General features: G+C 45.7%; 1 protein-coding gene across 6 annotated transcripts in view; it reads left to right on the top strand.

Moving 5' to 3' along the window:
• The window catches only part of SEZ6L (seizure related 6 homolog like), a 149,813-nt gene that overhangs the window by 73,085 nt on the left and 49,699 nt on the right, over window positions 1-27,029 (top strand). For 3 of the 6 annotated variants that reach the window (XM_028709550.2, XM_077919995.1, XM_028709548.2), the window contains exons 2-3: window positions 23,390-24,088; window positions 25,167-25,300. In XM_028709550.2, the coding sequence (XP_028565383.2) occupies window positions 23,390-24,088; window positions 25,167-25,300 (833 nt within the window). Of the gene's footprint in view, window positions 1-16,883; window positions 17,052-20,619; window positions 20,639-22,551; window positions 22,695-23,389; window positions 24,089-25,166; window positions 25,301-27,029 lie in introns of those variants that run through there. The other 3 variants (XM_028709549.2, XM_077919996.1, XM_028709551.2) reach the window with 3 other exon arrangements.

Raw genomic sequence — 27,029 nt, 5'->3', positions numbered from 1 at the left:
TGCAGAATTAGCCCTCTGTAAAACATGAAAATATAATCTGCCTTATACTGAGTGAGACCATTGGTGCCATGTACACCAACTGGCAGTGACTTTCCTTTTTAAAAAATAATTAAACCTTTATTTGACATTCAACAATTACTATAACAATCAACAATAACTAACACAAAAATTCACCATTCACTACAGTTAACCATCCTTAACAATGCATAGTATTACAAAATGTTACATCAACGACTTGGATGATGGACTCAAGGGCATCCTGATCAAATTTGCAGATGACACCAAACTGGGAGGGGTGGCTAACACCCCAGAGGACAGGATCACACTTCAAAACGACCTTGACAGATTAGAGAACTGGGCCAAAACAAACAAGATGAACTTTAACAGGGAGAAATGTAAAGTATTGCACTTGGGCAAAAAAAATGAGAGGCACAAATACAAGATGGGGGACACCTGGCTTGAGAGCAGTACATGTGAAAAGGATCTAGGAGTCTTGGTTGACCACAAACTTGACATGAGCCAACAGTGTGACACGGCAGCTAAAATAGCCAATGCAATTCTGGGCTGCATCAATAGGAGTATAGCATCTAGATCAAGGGAAGTAATAGTGCCACTGTATTCTGCTCTGGTCAGACCTCACCTGGAGTACTGTGTCCAGTTCTGGGCACCACAGTTCAAGAAGGACACTGACAAACTGGAACGTGTCCAGAGGAGGGCAACCAAAATGGTCAAAGGCCTGGAAACGATGCCTTATGAGGAACGGCTAAGGGAGCCGGGCATGTTTAGCCTGGAGAAGAGGAGGTTAAGGGGTGATATGATAGCCATGTTCAAATATATAAAAGGATGTCATATAGAGGAGGGGGAAAGGTTGTTTTCTGCTGCTCCAGAGAAGCGGACACGGAGCAATGGATCCAAACTACAAGAAAGAAGATTCCACCTAAACATTAGGAAGAACTTCCTGACAGTAAGAGCTGTTCGACAGTGGAATTTGCTGCCAAGGAGTGTGGTGGAGTCTCCTTCTTTGGAGGTTTTTAAGCAGAGGCTTGACAACCATATGTCAGGAGTGCTCTGATGGTGTTTCCTGCTTGGCAGGGGGTTGGACTCGATGGCCCTTGTGGTCTATTCCAACTTTATGATTCTATGATTCTATGAATTGTCTATAAAGAATTTTTGGAATTTTTGGAAAAGAATTTAGAAGGCAATAGATAAAAGATTTAAAAAGTAATGAATTTATAATACACAGTGGTACCTCGAGTTAAGAACTTAATTCGTTCTGGAGGTCCGTTCTTAACCTGAGGTAACACTTTAGCTAATGGGGCTTCCCGCTGCCGCCACGCCACCACAGCACGATTTCTGTTCTCATCCTGAAGCAAAATTCTTAACCTGAGGTACTATTTCTGGGTTAGTGGAGTCTGTAACCTGAAGCGTCTGTAACCCGAGGTACCACTGTATTAGCAGAAGAGGTCAAATTTGGGAACTGGGAATATTAAAGTGAATTATATAATTTATTGTGGGAGGAAATACAATTAATTGTTTATAATTTTAATTCTCACTGTTTATTTTTCAACTGTTAATTTGAAATGAGACTGGGTGGACTGTAACAAGGGTATAAGAAGCATCAAGAAGTGTCAAGAGAAATAGTTCAGCCTCAAATTTAATGGTGTTCAAAGGGACTCAGAAGGTGACAATAAGGTAATAACGAACTGTGGAGTATTTTTGAAATTAAGGGATTTAATTCAAAAAGGAAATTCTGAATTAAGAAATACTCAGTCCCCCTCCCCCCAAAAATACTGAAATACCGAAATAACAAAATACTGAAATTTAAAAAATGGAAGATATAAGGGCAAATATGCTGCCATCAAAAAAACCCACATCTTCTATGCACAACTAGCACGGAAGGAGGAATTCTGGATTTGATTCTGACATGGATTTAAAATAATTAATAATTAGTGAATTAAAAACAGAGTTGAGTGAGAAGGTTAAAGGAATCAATGATAAATTAGATAGGATGGGTAGGAAAATTGACGAAAACACAAAATCAATTGTAGAACTGAAAAAAACATAAATGACCATACTGGAAAAAATAATGAACTAACAAAAACAGTGCATGAACTACAAAATAAAACACAAAATATGGAAGAAACATCAAAAAAATCCTCAATAGAATTTAGAGAAAACAAGAAAAAATGGGAAAGGACTAAAGAGGAAAATGAAGCATTTAAAATAATGCAAGAAGCAACATGGGATGCAATGGCTATTCTACAGATGCAGACTAGAGAAAAAACTCTGACTATTGGGGGTCCCAGAAACCCCAGAGGAAAATATACAAACAATAATTATTAAAGGTACTGGCCACTTGGTTAGACTTGGAAGAATAGGAAATAATAATAAAAAAACGCCAAGATTTTATTTAGAGTAAATTTTAAAAAGAAGCCAGGGCAAATAAATGGCTGGGAGATTGTCTAATTACATTCACTTCGAACAAATTAAAAAACCAAATTTTACAAACAAGAGGCCAAAGAAAATTTAAAATCGAGGGAAATGAAATTATAATTCTTAAAGAAATACCACCCCATCTACTAAAAAAAGAAATAAATTCCAGGTTCTGACCAAAGCTCTTAAAGCAAAATCAATATTTTATAAGTGGGAATTCCTGGAAGAAATTTCCTTCAATTTTAAATGGAAAAGGAGAAAACTAGAAACAATTGAGGACGCCAATATTTTGTGGAGGAAATATTGGAAGGAGTTAGGAGGAGAAAGACACATAAAAGATGGTGACTCCAGTCCTAAACCTGTGGTTCCGGAGCAAAATTCTGAAAGTGACTAGAAACTCCAACAAAATCTACTGCACGCTATTATTAAAACTTTCTTACTGTAATTATTTTTGTTTGTTTTAACGAATAAAATACAAATTTAACATTACTGTCATGGAATGTAAATGGATTAAATCAAAAGAAAATGAGAAACAATATAGAACATGTATTGGTGAAAAAAGCTTGATATCATATGTTTACAAGAAACGCATGTCAACAGAAACCATAGAAGAGTTCTGATAAACCCAAAGTTAGGATCTGCATTTATCTCCTCAGATCAAGTAAAAAAAGAGAGGAATAATGACTTACGTTAAACCAAGCCTTGAACTGGAATTGTTACATAAAGACTCCAGTGGAAGAATAATAATAATCAGAATTAAAAGTCAAGGGGAAGAAATCATCTTAGTTGGAGTATATGCCCCCAACAAGAAAAAGGTAGAATTTTTTAAGGAATTAGGGAGGGGAAATTGCTGGAATACATGGAAGAAAAAATAATCCTCATGAGAGATTTAAATGGGGTAATAAATCCAGAGTTGGATAGAACACCAGGAAAAAGAGGGGGGGGAGAAGGGAAATTGCCACACAGTTTTTCCCCGAAATGGTAGAAAATATGGATTTAAGAGATGCGTGGAATTTAAGCATCTAACAGAAAGGGACTATACTTATTTTTCAGAACCAAATAAATCTGCCAGTAGAATAGTTGCTATTTGGCTATCTAAGGAGCTACTTGGGAGAATAGATAAGATAGGGATTTTACCAAAAACTATATCGGACCACAATCCAGTACTTCTAAGTTTAAAAGCAAATGGGAAAATTGGAAGAAGATGGAGATTAAATGAATCCTTATTAAATGACAAAAATATAATAAAAGGAGCAAAAAGAATGATAGATGAATTTTTTGAATTCAGTACAGATAAAGGCATAAACAGAAATGTGATCTGGGATACATGTAAGGCATTGATCAGGGGCTATTCAGCAAAATTCTGCGTGCAACCTCGCCACTGCTCCCAGAGCTTTGCGGGGTTGGGGACGGGTTGGGGACGGGCCCAGCCCCCAGAACAGGTCCAGGATCGGCAGCAAGATTGTGCCCTATAGAGCGAAAAATACGGTAAGTGATAGACAACGGAAAATCATCAGAGGTGTTGACAGAAGTCTAAAATATTGTATAAGATGAGAAGTTATGTTGTATGACTGTTGGAACTGATATGTTAAAAAATTAATAAAACCTACGATATATAAAACCCACAATATATAAAAAAACCTACGATAAATGAGTGGCAGGTCCAAATGACAGAATATCTGCAGTTGGCCGTGATGACAGGGAGAGCTTATCCAAAACAGAAAGTACAGAAAGAATGCAAAATCTTTAAAGAATATCTGGAAAACTATTGTAATAATTAACATCTCCTGGTGGAACCAGAATGATTAATGTAAAATAAGAAACATAATGTTTTTGGTATCTGATAAAAATAAAGAAAGTAATACAGTAATTTAGAACTGTGTGTGACAGAACACTAGAAATAATAATACAATGAGTCTAATCAGAAGTTAAATGTGTTTATTGTTTCTGTAAATTCTTTTATTATTATTATTTCTTCCTTTTCTTTTTTTCTTTTCTTTCCCCCTTTTTTTCTCACCTTTTTTCTCCTTTGTTTTTCTTTCTTTCTTTCTTTCTTCTCACTTTCTTCTTTTTGTCTCCTAAAGTGATGTTTTGTAGCTTGTTAACTATTGTTAAAGATTTGTTGTTGTTTAGTCGTTTAGTCGTGTCCGACTCTTCGTGACCCCCTGGACCAGAGCACGCCAGGCACCTCTGTCCTCCACTACTTCCCGCAGTTTGGTCAGACTCATGCTGGTAACCTCGAAAACACTATCCAACCATCTCGTCCTCTGTCGCCCCCTTCTCCTTGTGCCCTCCATCTTTCCCAGCATCAGTGTCTTCTCCAGGGAGTCTTCTCTTCTCATGAGGTGGCCAAAGTACTGGAGCCTCAGCTTCACGATCTGTCCTTCCAGTGAGCACTCAGGGCTGATTTCCTTCAGAATGGATGCGTTTGATCTTCTTGCAGTCCATGGGACTCTCAAGAGTCTTCTCCAGCACCATAATTCAAAAGCATCAATTCTTCGGCGATCAGCCTTCTTGATGGTCCAGCTCTCACTTCCATACATCACTACTGGGAAAACCATGGCTTTAACTATACGGACCTTTGTTGGCAAGGTGACGTCTCTACTTCTCAAGATGCTGTCTAGGCCTGTCATTGCCCTTCTCCAAAGAAGGAGGCGTCTTTTAATTTCGTGGCTGCTGTCACCATCTGCAGTGATCATGGAGCCCAAGAAAGTAAAATCTCTCACTGCCTCCATTTCTTCCCCTTCTATTTGCCAGGAGGTGATGGGACCAGTGGCCATGATCTTCGTTTTTTTGATGTTGAGCTTCAGACCATATTTTGCGCTCTCCTCTTTCACCCTCATTAAAAGGTTCTTTAAATCCTCCTCACTTTCTGCCATCAAGGTTGTGTCATCTGCATATCTGAGGTTGTTGATATTTCTTCCGGCAATCTTAATTCCAGCTTGGGATTCATCCAGCCCAGCCTTTCGCATGATGTATTCTGCATATAAATTAAATAAGCAGGGAGACAAAATACAGCCTTGTCGTACTCCTTTCCCAATTTTGAACCAATCAGTTGTTCCATATCCAGTTCTAACTGTAGCTTCTTGTCCCACATAGAGATTTCTCAGGAGACAGATGAGGTGATCAGGCACTCCCATTTCTTTAAGAACTTGCCATAGTTTGCTGTGGTCGACACAGTCAAAGGCTTTTGCATAGTCAATGAAGCAGAAGTAGATGTCTTTCTGGAACTCTCTAGCTTTTTCCATAATCCAGCGCATGTTTGCAATTTGGTCTCTGGTTCCTCTGCCTCTTCTAAATCCAGCTTGCACTTCTGGGAGTTCTCGATCCACATACTGCTTAAGCCTTCCTTGTAGAATTTTAAGCATAACCTTGCTAGCGTGTGAAATGAGTGCAATTGTGCGGTAGTTGGAGCATTCTTTGGCACTACCCTTCTTTGGGACTGGGATGTAGACTGATCTTCTCCAATCTTCTGGCCACTGCTGAGTTTTCCAAATTTGCTGGCATATTGAGTGTAGCACCTTAACAGCATCATCTTTTAAAATTTTAAATAGTTCAGCTGGAATACCATCACTTCCACTGGCCTTGTTATTTGCAGTGCTTTCTAAGGCCCATTTGACTTCACTCTCCAGGATGTCTGGCTCAAGGTCAGCAACCACACTACCTGGGGTGTACGAGACATCCATATCTTTCTGGTATAATTCTTCTGTGTATTCTTGCCACCTCTTCTTGATGTCTTCTGCTTCTGTTAGGTCCTTACCACTTTTGTCCTTTATTATGGTAATCTTTGTACGAAATGTTCCTTTCATATCTCCAATTTTCTTGAACAGATCTCTGGTTCTTCCCATTCTGTTGTTTTCCTCTATTTGTTTGCATTGCTCGTTTAAGAAGGCCTTCTTGTCTCTCCTTGCTATTCTTTGGAAATCTGCATTCAATTTCCTGTATCTTTCACTATCTCCCTCGCATTTTGCTTGCCTTCTCTCCTCCGCTATTTGTAAGGCCTCGTTGGACAGCCACTTTGCTTTCTTGCATTTCCTTTTCATTGGGATGGTTTTTGTTGCTGCCTCCTGTACAATGTTACGAGCCTCCATCCATAGTTCTTCAGGCACTCTGTCCACCAAATCTAAATCCTTAAACCTGTTCCTCACTTCCACTGTGTATTCATAAGGGATTTGACTTAGATTGTATCTTACCGGCCCAGTGGTTTTTCCTACTTTCTTCAGTTTAAGCTTGAATTTTGCTATAAGAAGCTGATGATCTGAGCCACAGTCAGCTCCAGGTCTTGTTTTTGCTGACTGTATAGAGCTTCTCCATCTTTGGCTGCAGAGAATATAATCAATCTGATTTCGATGCTGCCCATCTGGTGATGTCCATGTGTAGAGTCGTCTCTTGTGTTGTTGGAAAAGCGTGTTTGTGATGACCAGCTTGTTCTCTTGACAGAACTCTATTAGCCTTTGCCCTGCTTCGTTTTGATCTCCAAGGCCAAACTTGCCAGTTGTTCCTTTTATCTCTTGCCTCCCTACTTTAGCATTCCAATCCCCTATAATGAGAAGAACATCCTTCTTTGGTGTCACTTCTATAAGGTGTTGTAAGTCTTCATAGAATTGGTCAATTTCAGTTTCTTCAGCACCAGTAGTTGGTGCATAAACTTGGATTACTGTGATGTTAAAAGGTCTGCCTTGGATTCGTATCGAGATCATTCTATCATTTTTGAGATTGCATCCCAGTACAGCTTTTGCCACTCTTTTGTTGACTATGAGGGCCACTCCATTTCTTTTACGGGTTTCTTGCCCACAGTAGTAGATGTGATGGTCATCCGAACTGAATTCGCCCATTCCCGTCCATTTTAGTTCACTGATGCCCAGGATGTCAATATTTATTCTTGCCATCTCATTTTTGACCACCTCCAACTTACCCAGGTTCATGGTTCTTACATTCCAGGTTCCTATGCAATATTTTTCTTTACAGCATTAGACTTTCCTTTCGCTTGTTAAAGCATTGTTAAAGATAGTCAAATGTAATGAATTGATGTATTCGTTATTGTTGATTTATTGTTATTGTCGAATCTTAAATAAAATTTATTTCCCCCCCAAAAAATAATCAATTTTTTCTGTACCTTCTGTATTGGGTTACCCTCTAACTCTCCCTGTCATCATAGCCAGTTGCAAATATTCTATCATTTGGACCTGCCACTAATTTATCGTAGGAGTTTTCTTGCGATTAAAATCCTGGCTGCTACTGGCATATACATGAAAAGTGGTCTAACATCTTTTTTTATTTCTGGCAGCATTATGCCTAGGAGGAAGGCTTCAGGTTTTTTTCTTGAATGAAAACCTAAATAGCTTTTTTAAATTCATTGTAGATGTTTTCTCAGAATTCTTTAATGTCTGTGCATTCCCACCACATGTGCAAGTATGACCCTATACCACCTTTACACCTCCAGAAGATTGGTGATCTGTTTTTATACATCTTCACAAGTTTGGCTGGAGTGTGGTGCCACCTGTATTGCATTTTCATGATATTCTCTCTAAGATTGTAGCACGCCATAAACTTAATATCCTCCCTCCATAATTTCTCCCATTGGTCCATATATATATTATAACCTAGTTCTTGTGCCCATCTCACCATTGCCCCTTTTACTAATTTCTCTTTCACCACCCATTCTAAGAGGAGGTTATACATTCTTGAGATGTATTTTTCTTTATGCTGAATTAATTCTTTTTTGAATTTAGATGCTTCCTTTGCAAGACCTTCCTTTCTGTCCAAACTTAGTCTTTCATTTATCTGAAAATATTGCAACCAGTCTGTCAGATATGATTTAAAAATACCTTGTGTACCCTCACCTTTTCGTAAATTAGATATGCATGCCAGCCGTAGCAGTTATTAAAACCCTCAAGGTTCAGCAGATCTGTTATCTCTTAAAGTAATCCAGTCTTTGGTCCATATCAGCCCAGCGGCCACATGGTAGAGTTCTAATTCAGATAGGGCAAAACCTCCCCTCTCCCTTTGGTCTATAAGTATTTGATGTTTAATTCTTGGCTTTCTTCCATTCCAAATGAATCTGGCGATGACTTTCCTCCAATTTTTAAAGCATTTCATTCCTCCTAGAATTGGAATGGTTTGAAACAGGAATATCATTTTTGGTAAAATATTCATTTTAACTACTGAGATCCTGCCCCAGAGGGAGAGATGGAGTCTATTCCAAATTTCCATGTTCTTCTTTATCTCGTTCCATGTTTTTATATAGTTATCCTGATACAGATCAATACATTTTGTGGATATGCAAATTCCAATGTATTTTACTTTATTATTAATCTACAAACCCGTAGTTTCTTGCAAATCATTTTCTCCTCAGGTCTCATATTTTTAACTAATAAGTTAGGGTTTTTTGTAGTTTATTTTAAATCCTGCCAGTCTACCAAATTTGTTAATTATTTCTATAGCTGCTGGAATACTTTGTTTGGCGTTTTCAGTTGTTACTATCAAATCATCCGCATGTGCCCTAACTTTGTATGGTTTTTCTCCTATCCTGACTCCCTTTATTTTTTCGTCTTTTCTCAAAGTTTGCTGGCAGTGACTTTCCATGGTTTCACCTGTGGGGATTGAGCCTGGGGCCTTCTACCTGCTTGTGGGCTTCCCTTGGGGGCACCTGGCTAGCCCCTGGGAGAACAGGATGCTGGACTAGAGGGGCTATTGTAAGGTTACCAGACGTCCCTGTTTCCCGGGGACAGTCCCCAGATTTACAAATCAGTCCCCATACAAAATCCATTGAAGTTGAAAAGTGTCCCCGGATTCATTGAAAAAATCTGGTAACCTTAGGCCATTGGCTGATCCAGCAAGCTCTTCTCATGTTCTTAGCTGACTTCCCAAGGTACGCATAAGGCTGCCAAGGGTGGCTGTCTCTCTAAGATGCTATCCTTCCCATGGAAGCCCTTTTATGTCATGGCAAGCCCTCCCCCACAGCAGCAATTTTGTCATGGGTACTCCCAACACACACACTCAAAAATGTGCTGACTGCTCCAAAAAGGTTGATGAACCCGGCACTAACTACTATGCCACACTGCCTCTATGCATCATTATAAGTGCAAAGTCTGTTTCCAGCGCAGCATATTGTAGATGCTCATGGGTTTCATGGTTCTTTACCTCCTCTTAGAGCAGGGATCAGCAAACTTTTTCAGCAGGATGGTGCCAGCCCCCTCCTGCCAAATTTCTTGCGTTTCTAATTTAAGTGTGCATGATGGACCATAAATCACCTATTTGTCATGAGTTGCATTATCACAATTGCAGGTGTGTGGCAAAGAGCTGCCAGCTCTCATCACATTTAATGCAGTGGACAGGGTGCTCTCATTTCTTTCTGAATTTTAATGCAGTGCAAAGTGGCCTGCCACGGCAAGGAAGACCAGCCTGGGCCACAAATACACAGCCCCTGCCACCTCAGGGGCCCCAGAAGAGGAAAGAAGAAGGTGCCAGGAACATGCAAGCTAGGAATGGGGGATGAGCAAAACATGGAAGGATCTCTTTCTACTTGGCTTGGGGAAAGGGCAACAGAAGTATGTCAAGCAAGAAGATGCACTTGGATGAGGAAGAAGGGAGATGGGGCCAATGATTCTCACAGCCTCCAGATCATAAAATCATAGAATTGTACAGTTGGAAGGTCATCTAGTCCAACCCCCTGCAGTGCAGGAATCTCAGTTAAAGCATCCATTGTGCTTGCCCACTTTTGTCTCTTTGTCTGGTAAGCAGGCAGGTGGCAGCCATGAGGTGGAGGAGGAGATAATGGCAGAGAGCTGGTAGTAGGGTTGCCGTCTCACGACTATCCCAGACCCTGAGATTTCAGCATCCAAACCTGAGACAGAGTGGTAGGCCCCAGTGATTCTTCCTCTGTGCTCCCTCCCATCACTGAGCCCTGGAGATGGAGGTTAATTGGGAGATGGGAGGAGGAAACAGAGGAGGGGGGAAACCTCTCCAGTTGTACATGCAACAATTTGCAGCCAGCTCCTGCCAGGCTGAAGCCTGCAAGCTGCACACAGTCATCTCCTCCTCCTCCTCTTCTTAAAGGCACTCTCACCCACCTAGAGATTCAGGCCCTTCCGCTGCCACCTGAAGGGGTCCAGGCAAACCTGGAGACTCCCAGTCAGGCCTGGAGGTCTGGTAACCCTAGCTGGTATGCCCTCATAGGCCTTCTCAAACCCCAAGGTGGCAAAACTAAAGCTTAGCCACATGCTTGCTATTCTATAACTATATAACATGGTGAATAGGCTGTGTAATGAGGAATAGGGGAAGGGCAGAATTTGCAGCCCACAAAAATTTGCACACTTCCATGCCCCCCCCCCACCTCCCGAGTCTATTTTTGTGCCTCACTTATCTATGTCCCTCCTGGGTGGGCTACAGTAGTCTTCCTGCTCCATTTCTTCCATTTCTTCATGGTGTATTTATTGACTAACTCCTTTACCTCACTCCCTGCCCATGGTTTGCCCTTCCTCTGTATGCACACATTCACTGAACTTCCTCTGCTTATAAATCTTGCCCCACCTCAGCTTAAGATCACCCCTTCACCTGAATTGCAGTCAGACACACGGAGAGAGAGGCTCCCAGCACATTAGAGATGCAAGCCTTTTTGCCTCCTAATGTGGATCTCTGCAGGCAACTGTGCAAGTTGAATACAAATTGAGGTGGGGAAGGCTGAATTAAGAGGAAGAGAAACAAGTGTGTTGCTTGGGGACAGATAGAAGGAAGGAGTCAGAGGAGGACGCGCCAAATTTAGGCAAGGCAGCCTGATGGAGGAGCACTGCAAGCCCTGTGGCAGGACTGAAGAACAGCTGCGTCATTCTAATATTGGAACATGTGGACATCCAAGGAAGCTGAAGGACAGAGAAAAGAAAGCACTTTTTCAAGCAGCACATTTAAAAAACTAAAACTAATTTTTATTGGTTTTTAAACAAATACAAATACAAATATAAGAACCATTAAACACTTATCCAGCAGTACATCTAATGTTGTTTATTCTATCTATTGACTCTAGACATAAACTTACACATTCAGTGTTCAAACATATTACTTAATGTAACCTTTCCACAGAGAATATTGAATGGTCATGATTTTTGTCATTAACATAGTTAACAAAAGGGGTCCACATTTCCTGGAAGGTATCTCTATTTGTTACGCTTTTAATTGCCCTCCTGTGTCTGGTGAGATGCTCAGATATTGCTGTATCCCAAAAATTATTTTCCCATATGTTATAGGGTATTTCAGTCTGGTTCTTCCACTGTTGAGCTATTGCTAATTGTAGGGATGTGGTTGGCACTGTGATCTAAACCACTGAGCCTCTTGGGATTGCTGATCAGATGATTGGCAGTTCGAATCTATGCAAGAGGGTGAGCACCCCTTGCTCTTTCCCAGCTCCTGCCGATCTAGCAATTCGAAAGCATGCCAGTGCAAGTAGAGAAATAGGTACTGCTGTGGCAGGAAGGTAAATGGTATTTCTGTGCACCCTGGTACTCAGATGTCCTGTGCGGCAGAAGCAGTTTAGTCATGCTGGCCAATGACCCGGAAAGCTGTCTGTGCACAAACCAGCTTGGAGCAGAAGGGCTTCCAGGTGCAGCATTCCACCTTCAGTTTGCCATTGTCCTCAGAAACCCTCTTCTCTCTGTAAACAGACTCACCAAGGCTCCATGTTGTGTGTGACCAGTGCATCTTCCTTTCCCTGGCAGATGAAGACACCTTCATGTCTGTGGGGCTCTACTATAGCCTTTCCCCCCTATTTTGAAGCCCCCTCCTCCTTGGCCTCGGAAGCCTCCTGTCATGAATGAGCCAGCCCAGCCAGCTTCCAGTGAAGGAAGTAGTCAGGAAGAGATAGGATTAACTACCAGAAAAGAGGAGCCTAGCCCAGAGCCAACTTCTCCGCCAAGCAGGAAGAAGTTGGAGAGGATCCAATGAGCCCATGGAGTTGCCGCTGAGGGAGGGTGTATGATAGGAGGTGGAAGGGTGTATGATAGGAGAAAAGGCAGTCTACAACAGAAATTTGAATGTTGTTTTTCCTGTCTGTCAGGTTATCTGATAATGCTTTATCTGATTGCCTTTCCTGGTAGTCTGCCCATTCCTTTGAGATGATGATTACCCAATTCCTGAGACAATGGGAAGGTTCCCTCACCCCCTCCCTCCTTGCAGAGAAACACTTGGTCAGCTTGGGAGTCAAAATGATTTTGGACGGTATTCCTGTGCTGCTCCAGACATGTGGTCCACATATCTATGTTCTGCATCTCAGTTGCTTTGTGTCTGCAGTGAGGGTAATACCTAAGTACAGTGGTGCCCCGCAAAACGAATGCCTCGCAAGACGGAAAACCCGCTAGACGAAAGGGTTTTCTGTTTGCGATGCGCTTCGCAAGACGAATTTCCCTATGGGCTTGCTTCGCAAGACGAAAACGTCTTGCGAGTCTCGCCATTTTTTCCGCTCCCCCCCCCCTTTTTCAAAGGCGCTAAGCCACTAATAGCCTTTTAGCAGCTTAGCTGCTAATCCTTTAATAGCCGCTAAGCCGCTAAATCGCTAATAGCGCTAATCCTCTTAGCCGCTAATGGGGTTGCTTCGCAAGACGAAAAAACCGCTAGACAAAGAGAATCACGGAACGGATTCTTTTCGTCTTGCAAGGCACCACTGTACTTAAATCTTCCATGTGCTATGGCACATGGAGAGTTAACTAGTAACCAGTCTCTTGTAGTGTCATCTGAATTGATAGGAAGAAGCACGGATTTAGAATAGCTGATTTGCAATCCTGCTACCCTGTGATACATTTCTAGCTGCTGCTTAGGTGGCTCGAGGACTGTTATTGGGTTTTGTAAAAATAAGAGGATGTCATCTGCAAACATATTCACTTTGTGTACACGGTGACCCCCCCCCCTTAAAAAAAAAATCCTAATCAGCTTCACACACTCGTGATTTCCAACACCATCTTTCCAGACTAGCTGAAAAGATGTGATGTGTCTCTCAAAGCCTTCTACCTTGACACACATATTAAAATCTAATGAGTCCTTTGTGTGCCTCTGGTGTGTTTACAGAGCCTGTTGGGTTTAACCTTGCAAGTTGTTTTCTTTATTTAAACGTTGTTTTAAAGGCTCTGTTCAGGGTATAGATCAGATAAGCTTGTTCTGAAGCAGCTCCGGATTACTGAAAAGGGTTCCTTACTGAAAATGAACTACCGACAGACTTGTGCTATTTCAGCCTCCCTCAAGCCTGGCAAGTACACAATGGAATTGGTTACGGCATGCACCCCCTGGGTTCTTGTGTAATGAATACAACACAGGGACTCCCTTAGAAAAGTTTTGGGGTTTGCCACCTGTCCTGTATAATACAGGATTGTCCCATATTTCAATGTAAAATGCACCGTCCTGTACTCTAGATTCAGGTAGGTAGCCGTGTTGGTCTGACATAGTCAAAATAAATAAAAATGTGCAGTAGCACCTTAGAGACCAACTAAGTTTGTTCTGGGTATAAGCTTTCATGTGCACAAACATGTAGCCAAAGAATGTTGTTGGAAAATTCAGGAGACAAAACGAAGGACTTTGACACATAGCACAGAGTTAAATTGTGGCATTCACTCCCATAAGACAACAGTTGTTGTTGTTGTTGTTGTTGTTGTTGTTGTTGTTGTTCACTCTTCACTGTAAGGTCCCAGGGCAGGTAACAACACAAAGCCCAATATTAAAAGCAGTTTGAAATAATCTCAGAAATAAGGCGGGTCTTGAAAACACACATCTTGAGAGGGTTGAGGGAAAGAGGTGCACTTTCAGCATTCCCTGTACAATGAGACTTCCAGATGTAACTTTCTAGGAAAGGATTTCCCAAGCTTGGGGGCCACCACAGAGAAGGCCCTCTTATTCCCTTGAGCCCCCAGCCCCCAAGCTTCTGAGGGTGGTGGAACTGCCAAGAAGGCCTCCTCTGCCAATCTCAGAAAGTTTGCCAGGAGGCAGGTGGTTTCTTAAAGGGATGTAGCAATTGTCACAGCAAATAAGGCTCGCAGCAGCTCCCTGCCACAAGTTCCTGTCCTGCTTGGGAGCTTCCCATCAGCTGCTGGGCTAGCTGTGCCTTGGACCCAGCAGGACTTCTTAAGGGTTACAGGGAGAGATTGAGGGCTGTCGCTTTCATGCCCTGCGGGTGGGCTTGTGGGGGGTCTCCGGCTGGGGAAGGCTAGCGAGGTAGGAGGCAACCAGCCTGGGGGAAGGGAATGCTAAGCAAGCTGGGCCTGTGGGCTGGCCTCGTGGCCTGGGTGGCCTAGGGAGATGGGGGAGTCCTTCTTGGCTGCCCCACCTCAAGCAGCAAAACACCGAGGCCCCTGCTTGGATCCTCATGGAGTTGAGGGGGGGTGGCGGCAAATGGGGGAGCCACTCTTTCTGGCTTCAATATGAACCAACTTCATCCCGCAGAGTCAACCAACAAGAGTGTCTTTAGGAAATTAAGGGGTTTGAATGGATCTCATTATGGGCTCGTGGGGCTACATTTTTCATGTCATGCCTTGTTGAAGAGGCGGCTCATTCCAGTGCTTTCTGGCAAAGGATCTAATGAGAAACGAGTCATATTATTTTAAATGGCAACAACCATTTTAAATAACAATCTTGGGAAGCGTTTTTACCTCCACTGAGTGGGTAGGTGGGGGGAACACATTGCTTTTCAGAAATGAATTTTAATCCCCCTTCCTTTCTCATAAATTAGTTCATTAAAGGATTTTGAAAATGACTTTAATGCACATAGCAAACAAACCTTGCAGGCTGAGGTAAGCAAAGGGGGAGAAAGAGTTTTCTTTCTTTATTGTGTTATTCTATCTCCTTCCAACACTTTGGTGCACTTCAGTGCTGCACAATTAGTGTTAATGCACTCAGAGTGAATGGCAGTAGGTACAGAAACAGTGGTTGTGTTGGGATGCAACTCGGTTTGCCCTGTAGCTTGATGTGTCTGCATGGATGGGTATAGCTAGAGAGAGGAACTGCTGCTGACCTCATTTCCTCGCCTTCCTCCTCCTTGCTCACCTTGGGAGAGAAGACATATCCCCCCCCCCCCATGTTCGATCAATTTTATTAAAAAAATTAAGCATAAAATTTAATAAAAGCAAACCTAATCTAAATTTGGCGTTTCCGTGTGCTGCGTTGGCTTGCCAGATGCAGCTTTGTCACACTGGCCACGTGACCCAGAAGTGTCTGCGGACAGCGCTGGCCCTCGGCCTCTTGAGTGAGATGGGCGCACAGGGTTGTGCGCCCATCTCACTCAAGAGGCCGGGGGCCAGCGCTGTCCGCAGACACTTCCGGGTCACGTGGCCAGCGTGACAAGCTGCATCTGGTGAGCCAGCGCAGCACACGGAACACCGTTTACCTTCCCACTAGTAAGCGGTCCCTATTTATCTACTTGCACCTGAGGGTGCTTTCGAACTGCTAGGTTGGCAGGCGCTGGGACCGAGCGACGGGAGCGCACCCCGCCGCGGGGATTCGAACCACCGACCTTTCGATCGGCAAGTCCTAGGCGCTGAGGCTTTAACCCACAGCGCCACCCGCGTCCCTTTACCTTTAATCTAAATTTAAAAAGAGCAAAACTAAAAAGAAAAGAGAAAATAGAAAGGAAGAAAAGTGAAAGAAAATACAAAGCCCTCTATCAAAATTGTATCTTAACCCTTGTTCCACACAAAGGAGGGTGAACCCTCCCAGCCCTCCCCTGGGAACTTCCCCCTCTTCCCCCAACCTCCCACCCTAAGAGATCCAGGAGAGGAGATGCCTTTCTGTGTCTCTCCTGCTGAGAATAAAGAGCAGGCCTAGGCTCTACCGTAGTTGGACTGTAATAAGATCTTTCCTATCAAGCATGTACGGTATTTCCTTTGACAAACTTAGCTTTATTGTTTTCCAAGCTCAGAGTCTTGGTGTAATTACATCCTGGGTACAGTGTGCTCCTCCACCAGTGCCCTATTTATTTATTTCAATATTTTTACACCACTGTGTCTATATGGGGGAAAGGGGTTATAGCAATAAAAACATGACACCAGTTAACCATTGTGGAAGGATGTGCTCTTAATTTCCTGTGTAGGCCTGGGGGAATAGAACAGTTTTCAGCAGACATTTAAAAGTTGGCATAGAAGGTGCACACTGAATCTCCAGTGGGAAAGAGTTCCACGGGACTGGGCCGATGACACTTCAGGCTCAGTTTCTGATAGTTATCGAGTGAGCCTCACCAACTCAGGGAACAACCAGCAATGCTCCTGCGGCTGATCTTAGTGATCAAGCTGGGATGCATGCAGGGGTTCAGGTGATCCCTGAGGTACCTGGGACCTAGGTTGTTCAGGGCTTTGTAAATTAATACCGGAACCCTGGACCTGGCCCATGAGTAACCTGACTTGGCTAAGCTTCCAAGTTGCATGTTAACTCCAAATATTGAGGTGATTATTTAATGCAGCCTTTGCAAACCTGGTGCCCTACAGATACTTTGGATAGCCCCAGCATGACCACGCTCACCTCAAAAGCAAGGCGTCCCTACAGACTGTCAGACAGAAGATGGAGCAGACTTCTTGGTCACTCCAGAGAGCAGGACTCTGGCAGAAATGGCGGCAAAGCAATTCTGATGAAAGATTCAGAGAAACATCCTAAGGGTAAGGGCTGTTTGGCTGCGGAACAGACTGCCTCAGGACCAGAGGGAGCGAAGGACTCCCCTCTGCTGGATTTGCTGGAGAAATGTAGTCTGGCTCTGTCCTTGCAAGATTCCTCCATGACAGACCCTGCGCAGAGGTGGGAGGTGGACACAGAACAGTGGCGTAGCGTGGGTTGTCAGCACCCGGGGCAAGGCAAATAATTTGTGCCCCCTAACCCGTGGATTTTAGCACTCGAGTGCGAGCGCGCCCCCCCCCAGATGTTGCGCCCGGCCCCCCTGCACCCCCACGCTACGCCACTGCTTCACGTCCCCCAATAAAACATTTGAGGGGGCCAGTCCCCCAGTTGATGGGCATTGCCAATGTGATCAACTATGCAGGGCGGGGTTTACTTGCCTCCCCCCCCCCCCCAATATCATACTGTATTCACATTGGCACCCCTGATGAACTCAGCGGGGCTTACTTCTGCCCCGCAAGCCTTTGCACCTCCGTGTCTCCTTTCCTCTCTATATGTAAGAGGGTGAAGGTCAGGCTGGCAGTGCAAATAAGGGCCCCGCTGCTGAAGGCCTCGCCCGCCGCGACCTCCTGGTCCACGGGCAGGGCAAGAAAGTGCCTTTTCCTTGGGGGGGGAGTCTTAAATTTCAAACCATTATTATTATTATGAATATCTAATGTGCGTGGTTTCTCTACCTCCACCGACGACTCGCCACGTGCGAGGAGGAAGGCGGGCTCCCTTCACCTCCCCGTCCCCTCAAGGGAAAGGGAAAACGACGTGAGGAAAAGCGACGCGGGACAGCGAGCGAGGTTCTCCTCAGAGCCTTTTCCCGCCGCCCCCTCGCAAGACAGCCCTGAAGCCGAGCGCAGAGTGAGGGGCGGGGCCCGGCAGAGTCTCGCTGCCCCCCAACGCCTCTCGAGGCGGCATGAGGGGCCAGTGGCGTAGCGTGGGTTGTCAGCACCCGGGGCAAGGCAAGTAATTTGCGCCCCCTAACCCGTGGATTTTAGCACTCGAGTGCGAGCGCGCCCCCCCCCCAGATGTTGCGGCCGGCCCCCCTGCACCCCCCCCATGCTACGCCACTGGGGCTGGGGGCGAGCGAAGGAGCCAAGGACCCCCCCAAAGGCTCAGCAGGAATTTATTAAATTTATTATTTGCGGAGCCCCCGCGGGCCAAGGCAGCCGAAGCCCCCTCCCCTTGCGCGCCTCCCCGCCCCCTCCTCTCCTTGGGCTGTAGGTGGAGCCCGTGCTCCGAGGCGCTCCAGATCCGGGCTTGGCGAGCGCCTCTCCTCCTCCCGGCCGGGTCCGGGGGCTTCCAGCCGCGCTCCGTCCTCGCCCGCCCCCCCCCCCCCGCGGCTGAGACTTGCGCTGAGAGCCGGAGCCAGCGGCGCCCCCTTTCGCCGGGAGACCTCGCCCGCCCGCCGGCTTCCTCTCGGAGGGTTTTGGGGAGGGCAGGGCGGGTCGAGGCCCCTCGGAGCTCTCCTCGGCAGAAGCAGCCGCCACCTGTGGCTGGGCCGAGGGGATGGCGGCGGCGGCGGGGTGCGGAGGCTGCCCGTGCCCGGCCAGGCGTCGGTGGCGGCGTTGGCGCTGCTGCAGCGGCTGCTCCTCCTGCGAGCAGTGAGTGGAGCGCAGCCGCAGCGGCGGCGGCGGGGGGCGCGCGCGCGCTAGGGCGCAAGGCTGGCGGTGGCGGCGGGGAGCCCGGCGGAGGAAGGAACTTGTCCCTTCCCTCTGGACTCGCGCCCCCCCCCCCCGATGTTGCGCCCGGTGCGGCCGGCACCCCTGGCACCCCCCACGCTACGCCACTGACACAGAATCAAGGTTTCTTTGCTCTCAGCACTGCACCTGCACTTCTGAGTTACTGTGGCGCATGATGTAAGGATGGCCCCCAACACAGATGGCTTTAAAATGTGATTAGGCCAATCTGAGGAGGAGGCTATCAGTTCCTATCAGTCATGATGACTCTGTATTGGGTGGTATCCAATGCTAATTTGACCCAGAGGCTGAGCCATTGAAATAAATGGACCAAAGGTGCCCATTCCTTTCAATGGGTCTGCTCTGAGGAAGACCAGGACTCAGCCTTTTGCTCGTGATGTTGGTGACAAGCTTTGCATTGTTGGCTACTGTGAGAACAGAATTGTGGACTAGATAGGCCCCCTTTGGCCTGATCCAGCCATTGTACCCCAAGAGGAGGGAATCCGGTCCATCTGGAAAGTAGTAGGGAGGACTTTTTTGGCATGGGGTGAGGAGGTTGCTTCTCCCAACTCCCTCTAGCTTCCCCTCCTGCTAGACCCAGAGCTGCCATCTCCCATCATCAGTTTTGGTCGAATGCAGCAGGAGCTGTCTATTTCTTTGGCTGAGCCATTTACTGAAAGAAAACTAGTGAAAGGAGCCATTTATTTCCCTTAACAGCTTCTTGCATTCCTAGGAAATAGCTCAATTTCAGGGTAATGGGTTTCCAGAGCTCATTCCTCACAGTGCTCCTGAGTGGAGCAGAGCCATCTAGAAAATCCAAGAGGATCAACAGCAGCAAAAGACTGCCTCTCCATCCCTCACTGTGATGGGCTCCTTACCCATTACCCAGTCATTAGGAATGACACACACACCAGTGGGCATTTCTCTGTTCTTGCCACTGAAATTCTGCCTATCAGGTTGGAAATTGCACAGGCACCATGTTCTACACCGCCACAGCTGATCTCAGCAATGCCTCTGAATGGAATGCCGCTGTTGGAAACCTCAGGAGGAAAGATGACTCTTGTGCCCGGGTCCTGCTTGTGGGATTCCTACAAGCATCTGGGTGACCGCTGTGAAAACAGGATGAGCCATTGACCTAATTCAGGCAATTTTTTTCAAAGAAGAAGAGTTCACATAAGCATCTGGACACATTTTGTGTATATAGACATTTCAGTTTTCCTTAATGCAATTCATTTCTGTGCATTATTTTCACCAGAACACTTTCCTCTTACACAGGCATATTTGTCTGCATCCTTTGGATCGACAAGGCATTTGGGCGGTTTGGAGACCCACAACAGAAACAGGCATTTCTGTTTACCTATTTATTCGGGAAGTACAAATTTGTCAAATGAATTTATCCCCCACCTCAAATTGTGGGTATGCTAGAATGAGCAGGATTAGCAATTGCAAAGCTCCTAGTCACTTCTACTGGCCACAGAAATGTCTCCATCTTGCAAATTTCAGAGAGATAATGTATCCCCCTTCCACCAGATTTTGGCAATTCTCTGCATGTTCGTTAATGCACCACAAATCCTTCAGCTTACTGCCTTGCAGGGAATCTGCCAATTCCATCAGCATTTCCTGCCTTCCTGATTATCACTCCCATCCTTGCCTGGTGTTTATGTAATTAATTGCAACAAGATTATGATTTAGTTCTTAAGACTAATGAGATAAAGCCGCTTTTATCAAAGAAATGGCAACCTCTTCCTTCTGTTTCCAGCGGGGAGAGCTTGAGCACCTGCAGCTTTGGAAAAGGTCCAGACCACACAGGCGCTGAGGTTTTCATACTCAGCCAAGAAATGCTTCTGCTGCCTGCCAGTGACACCAACACCCAGCAAGATCTGATGCTCGAGTCCCCTACATCCTGGGTACTCAACAATTCCTTGCTGCTTTCTCAGGGCAACGCCAAATGTTCTCTGGCCATCAATTATTTTACAGTGAGAATAAATTCTATTCAAAACATCAAACAAAGAAGCACCAATCAATGAACTGACACAATGTATGGATTTCACAGGTTTCCAACATGGGTTTCAATAACTTATTACATTCAGGAAACTTCCCAAATCCATTGATTGCTGGCCAAGGATGGCAAGGAGAAGCCAAAGGTGGTTCTGGCACAGACACTCTACTTACACCAGCCCAAATGGCCCTCGCCCTTGCCATAACACAGCTCTGAAGGCAAGTTAGAAGAGGAGGAGCAGCAGCAGCATCTGCTTGGTTCTTGTTTGAGGGCCTGACAAGAGACTGACATTTATTTAATGTCATCTCCTTGCCATAAAATCCATTTGGCCAAAGTGGGGGGGGGGGGGGACAGGACAGTGAAATTTCTCCACAAGCTTCAGAGGATGGGGTGTTTTACTGGGGGGGGAGGTGCCATGCCTCACCAAAACTGATCATCACTACCCAGCAAACCCTGCAATATATGTTTTATCCTTTCTTAAAGTTTAATCACCAAGTCTGCAGCAATGAAAGAACATTTGCCTTTCAGTGTGCTGTCCTGAGTTTAGGCCTAGAGAGCATTAACTAATTTGATTAAACAATTCAACTGATTTACTTAAGAAATTAAGAGCCTGCAGCCCAATATCTGGTGGAGTTGATATTTTAAAAAAGAAATCAAGGGGTGTGTGTGTGGAGAAAGATGCTTGTTCCCACCAAACCGGAGCACAGACAGCTCAAAGCCACAAGGTGGGGAGTGTCATTTTGAAGGCAGCCTTTTCCTGCCTTGCATGCTCATTCATCTCCCCCCTGTTCTGCCTCCTTTCAAAGATAAAGGAACGTGATAAGGTGAAGGAGGCACAGGAGTCTGAAAGGGTTCAAAAGGAAAGTTTCTTTATTTGCGCACATTCAAGTTCCCTTGTTTTTTCCATTTTAACCAGCTCAGAAATTATTTCATCAAGTGGGTTCCTGCAGTTGCTTTCCCTTGAGAGCATTGCTCGGTTAGGGGGATTCCACTTGGATGCACCCCCTGGCAACATTAGCGTGGGCTTTCTGACGTGGTGCGTAGGTTGGTGCAGGCACCCAGCATGGAGATTGCTCTTGGAACCCAGGAGCCCATTCAGAACTGCAAAAACGCCAGCAGCCCCATCACCCACGCACACTTCCCCGACCTTCCAGAGTTTCCTTAGCACTGAAAGAGAGCTATGGCAGCAAGGCAGCGGAATGCCACTTTTCTCATCAGCCTGCCATTGTCACTACTGCTCTTTATTATTGGCTTCCTCTCTGTACTGAGGGCAGGGCAGCTAAGAGGGGCACTGGGCTCTCTTCCCACCCACTGTGCTCCACAGAGGTGACTTCTAAAGCCTCTTTTATGGAAAACAATTTGCCATAGCAGCTCAAGCAAAAGCGTTAAAACTGTAGAGGAAGAGCACAAACAACCATTTAGCCATTCTGGTCTGATGGCACGTACATGGGAAGAGTGCTAAACCCACTCTGGCCAAATCTCACTCAATTTAAGATTTTCTGTGAAAGCAAGTGGGCTTCTTTGCTTTGGGTTGAGGTGAAACGAGAGGCTTGAAATGCAGGAGGGGATTTGTATATTTTTGTATATTTGCTTTTTGAAGGTGGCACTTCTCCTCAACCCCAAGTGAAACCACAGGTGAAGGGCCTTTTTTTAAGACAGCAAATAAATTACCCATTAGTATGCCAGACATGGAAAATCTCTGACTGAGCAAAGATGATGATGATTATGATGATTTTATTTATTCCCCAGACACTCTGGGTGGCTACCAACAGAGGACTAAAACAGAATAAAACTTCAAACATTAAAATTTTCCCTAAACAGGGCTGCCTTCAGATGTCTTTCCTGGGACCAGTTCCAAGCAGACAGCCATTGACTAAGAGGCAATGACACCTTGCGGCCATTTAGTCCTGTTTAGGATCATTGCATCACTACAGCAAGTCCTGCACGGCCAGTTTCCTGATCAGGTGCTGATGCTGAATGGCAAAGTTTTCCTGACCCAAGAGGATACTGCACTTTCCTACCAAGCATATAAATTGTTATTATTTTCACATTGAAATAAATGCCCACTATCTGTATACAGAGAAAGAGCTTTTAAAGAGCTCTGGGTTTTGATGCAAGCACCTGAGATTTGACATAGCTTACTGGTAGTTTCCAAGTCAACTGTCTTGCTTAACTTGAGTAGGTTCAGCATGTGGGGCTACATTCAGATCTTGAGTGAAAGCCATTGCCCACCATCTTTTGGAGGCGTTAGAGTAGCCTTTTCTCTCCGAATGTTTTGGCCTGCAGTTGCCACCAGCCCCAACCAACCCAGGCAGAGGATGTTAGGGCTGATGAGAGTTGTGCTCTTAAAACAGCTGCAGGGCCCCAGGCTGGCAAACCTACATTGAAGCTGGGAATGCTACAGATGCCAAGAGGTCTGGAAGAAAGCCACCTTTACCTGGGGAGGAAAGACTCTGTTATTCCTGCATTGCAGAGGGCTAGACTGGTTGACCCTTGGGGTCCCTTCCAACTCTACTAGTCTATGATCCTATGAGATGAGCAAAGTGTTCCTGGCCTCTGCCAAGACCCCAAGGGGCAACTAGTCCAACCCCCTTCAATGCAAATGTACCTAATGCACGCCAGAGCTTTTAAGTTTCTTTCTCTGGACCTTCTGTTACAGGCATAAACTCTGGATTGGAGAGGGACTCTTTGAAGGAATTCCCACACCACTCGGATGAGTTCACCAACAACACACTGCTAAGAGAGAACATGGAGTCAAGATACCCTACCCCTGAGAGTCTCATTCTGTCAACAGAGGACATCTTTGCTTTCCCAATGAATAAGATGGGTGAGTCCCCAAAACTGACAGCTCCCCCTTACACCAACACGAGACACATCCAACCTTCCAAGAAGAAGCCATCCTCTTCCAAGCAAGGAAACACAGCCAGGAAACATCAGAAACTCAGAACCACCACAGCTGCTGCCCAGCCCAGCCTGCCAACATCGAGAGCATCCCTTTCCAGAGACCACTTGCACACTTGGGGGGACAACAATGACATGATGGCTACAGTTCACAAGGAGAAGCCCACAATGCCAGAGCAGACCTCATGGGGCAGCAGGAAAGGAAGCCGTGAGGTGACTAGTCACTCCCTGTTTCAAATCTCACCATTTACAATGCAGCCGACAATCCCACAGACCTTCTTTCACGGCCCCAAAGCCACAGAGCCGCTTGTGGCTGCCTTTCCAGAGGGTGAAGCCCAGATTCCGGTCAAGAGCTCAGAGGATGAAACGAAGAGGGGGCCTTTTTCCAAGGAGAGCCGAGACACAACCACACCCACCATCATCACCCCCACTGTGATCACCACTGAGCAAACTCCAAGTAAGACATCTTACTTCTGCAATGATGTCATTGTGACAGAAATGCTGGGTTTGCACACAAGAAGTCCGCAGGGAGGGAAAGTGGTGTTAGCCAAAGTCATTCCAGGGGCTGCCTGTGCCCCCTGGGGACTTCCCCTCGTTACCAAATTCCTTTGCCTTCCCATACTCTGAGGCAGGGGTCGCCCACGGGGTTCCCTCCAGAGGATGCTGGACTCCAAATCCCATCAGTGAAGAAGGGTCAGAGATGATAGAACTTGGAGGCCAACAACCTCTAGTGGGCACCATGTTACCCGCCCCTCTTCTGAGAGTTGGGGTGGTCACAGCTGCTGCTTTATCACAAATTTGCAGGGCAGTGGGAGACAGCTGACTTGCCAGATGGTCAGTGCATTTGCTAAACGGCCATTTGTCTTTGGGACAGCAGATGGGGAGGGCAAAGGCAGAAGGGTAGAGGCATGAAGAGAGGAACCATGTGCATTTGACAGAGGCCACAGAGCATCAGCAGAATAATTGCTTTGCTTGCAGAAAGCAAATGGGAGCAGCTTTGCATAGGTCTGGGAAAGACCCTCTGCCTGAGACCCTTGAGGGCCACTGCCAGTCAGCGTCAGCCAGGGATGGGGAATCTGTGGACCTCCAGATGTTGGTTTCTGTTCTGGCCTGGGCTGTAGTCTGTCCCACAACATGGAAGGGTCCCAAGCAAACCACTGCCTCTTTCTCCTTCTCAGCCCTGCCATCCCAAATGGACTCCTCTCCACCACTAAACACTCCTTTACTTTTGGCATTTAACTGTCCCAACCCACTCCCAGAACTGGGTAGAGTGGTATGGCTCTTAGATGGGAGGGGAATAACAAGGCCTCCAACCCATTTTTTCCCCAAAGCACATTATGCTTTTACTTAATTTTTTAGTAAGCATTGTAAAGTTTATATGGAGGGCATTAGCCCTGACAACAATTGACAACAAACAAATGAATCTTTTAAGGGGAATTAGTGCCTGGTTGGTTATAGCCTAGACTTTAGTGGACATTTGGTTATGGATTTTATGGGGTAGGTCAGTCTATGATTAACATGGAGTTTCCTTCCAGTTCTCTGCGGCGTGAATTTTTACGAGCCGGAAGGATACATAGACTCAACTGACTACCCACCTCTGCCGTGGAACCGTTTCCTGGAATGCACCTACAATGTGACTGTCTACACTGGATATGGGGTGGAACTGCAGGTAGGCATGCAAGAGGGAGGCAGCCCAGCCCTAGCCTATATCAGGGTGTGGGTGTGAGTGTGCGAGCCCCCACCTGACTAGGCTAACCCGGACCCAAATGTCAAAGCTGGTCTGCGCTCAGTTTGAGCTGGAGCCCTCAAGTCTTGCTTTCTGTGTAAGCTCTGAACCATGCAAAGCTGCAATGCTTAAGCAGAGTGCCTCTGATCATGTGCAGAGTGCCTTTCCTTTATCACCACCATTGTTGAAATTAATTTTATTTGGAAAACTAACATGTAATATATATCTAAACAGTGTACATACGTCGTAAAAAATACCCATTGTGCCTGGTTAGTAGGGGCAGTTGGAGCACATGCACAGAAAAAATGCAGAGGGGAGGGAGGAATAGCCGAGTGGTACAGCACCTGCATAGAGTGCAGAAGGTCCCAGATTCAATCCCCAGCATCTTCAGGTACAAGTAGGGATGCAGTTCTGCCAGACTGAAACCCTGGAGAGCAGCTGCTAGTCAGTGTGGGCAATACTGAGCTACATGGAACATAGGACGCTGCCATCTACTGAGTGTGACCCTCGGTGCATCTCGCTCTGTCTCGTCCTTGTGGACTGACAGGGTCTCTCCAGGGTCAGGCAGAGAGTGTCTCCCAGCGTTCTCTGGAGATGCTGCTGCCATTGGGGATTGGACTTGTTTTATTTATTTCATTTTTTATTTCATAAAAATTATACACTGCTGGATTGCTTAAAAAAGCAGTTTACTAAAAAGATAGTAATAAAATGATTCCTAAGAAGAATTAATAACAACAATGTAAGACTTTTGAAAAATTAAAATAACAATAAACTAAAACATATTAAAACTTGTGTCAGCGTTCTAAACATGTGGGTAGGCTTGTCTAAACAAAAATGCTCTTAGCAGGCATTGAAAGAGTGCTGTGAATGATCAGACAGGTCCAAAGGAAAGTTGTTGCCACACTAAAATATTAAATTCTTACAAATGTAAAACGGGGATTATGCAGCCTTTGTAACAGGGCCACTTCTGCTGTTTGAAGCATTCAAACAGGCATCGTATATGGGGTGAGGTGATCTCGCAGGTAAACTGGTCCCAAGTTCTTAAGGGCATTGTATATTAATGGCAGGGCGTGGGTGGCGCTGTGGGTTAAACCACAGAGCCTAGGGCTTGCCGATCAGAAGGTTGGAGGTTCGAATCCCCACGACGGGGTGAGTTCCCATTGCTTGGTCCCTGCTCCTGCCAACCTAGCAGCTCGAAAGCACGTCAAAGTGCAGGTAGATAAATAGGTACCGCTCTGGCGGGAAGGTAAGCGGTGTTTCTGTGTGCTGCTCTGGTTCGCCAGAAGCGGCTTAGTCATGCTGGCCACATGACCCGGAAACTGTCTGTGGACAAGCGCCAGCTCCCTCGGCCTATAGAGCGAGATGAGGGCGCAACCCCAGAGTTGGTCACGACTGGACCTAATGCTCAGGGGTCCCTTTACCTTTATATTAAGGGCAGACTCTCCAAGTGTCCCTGTTTTCCAGGGACAGTCCCAGATTTACAGAAGCTGTCCCAGTTTCTGATTTGATCCTGGAGGCATCTGAAGGCAGCCCTGTATAGTTTTATTATGTTTTTATATATGTTAGAAGCCGCCCAGAGTGGCTGGGGCCTCTCAGTCAGATGGGAGGGATATATATTTTCATCAGACAAATGTTGGAGGACATGTAATGGTAACACCCTGAACTTGGCCTG

This window comes from Podarcis muralis, chromosome 16 (assembly GCF_964188315.1).
Source record: "Podarcis muralis chromosome 16, rPodMur119.hap1.1, whole genome shotgun sequence".
In the NCBI taxonomy this organism is placed as follows: domain Eukaryota; kingdom Metazoa; phylum Chordata; class Lepidosauria; order Squamata; family Lacertidae; genus Podarcis; species Podarcis muralis.
The sequence above is the reverse complement of the archived record's forward strand: the minus strand, read 5'-3'. Positions and strand labels throughout refer to the sequence as shown.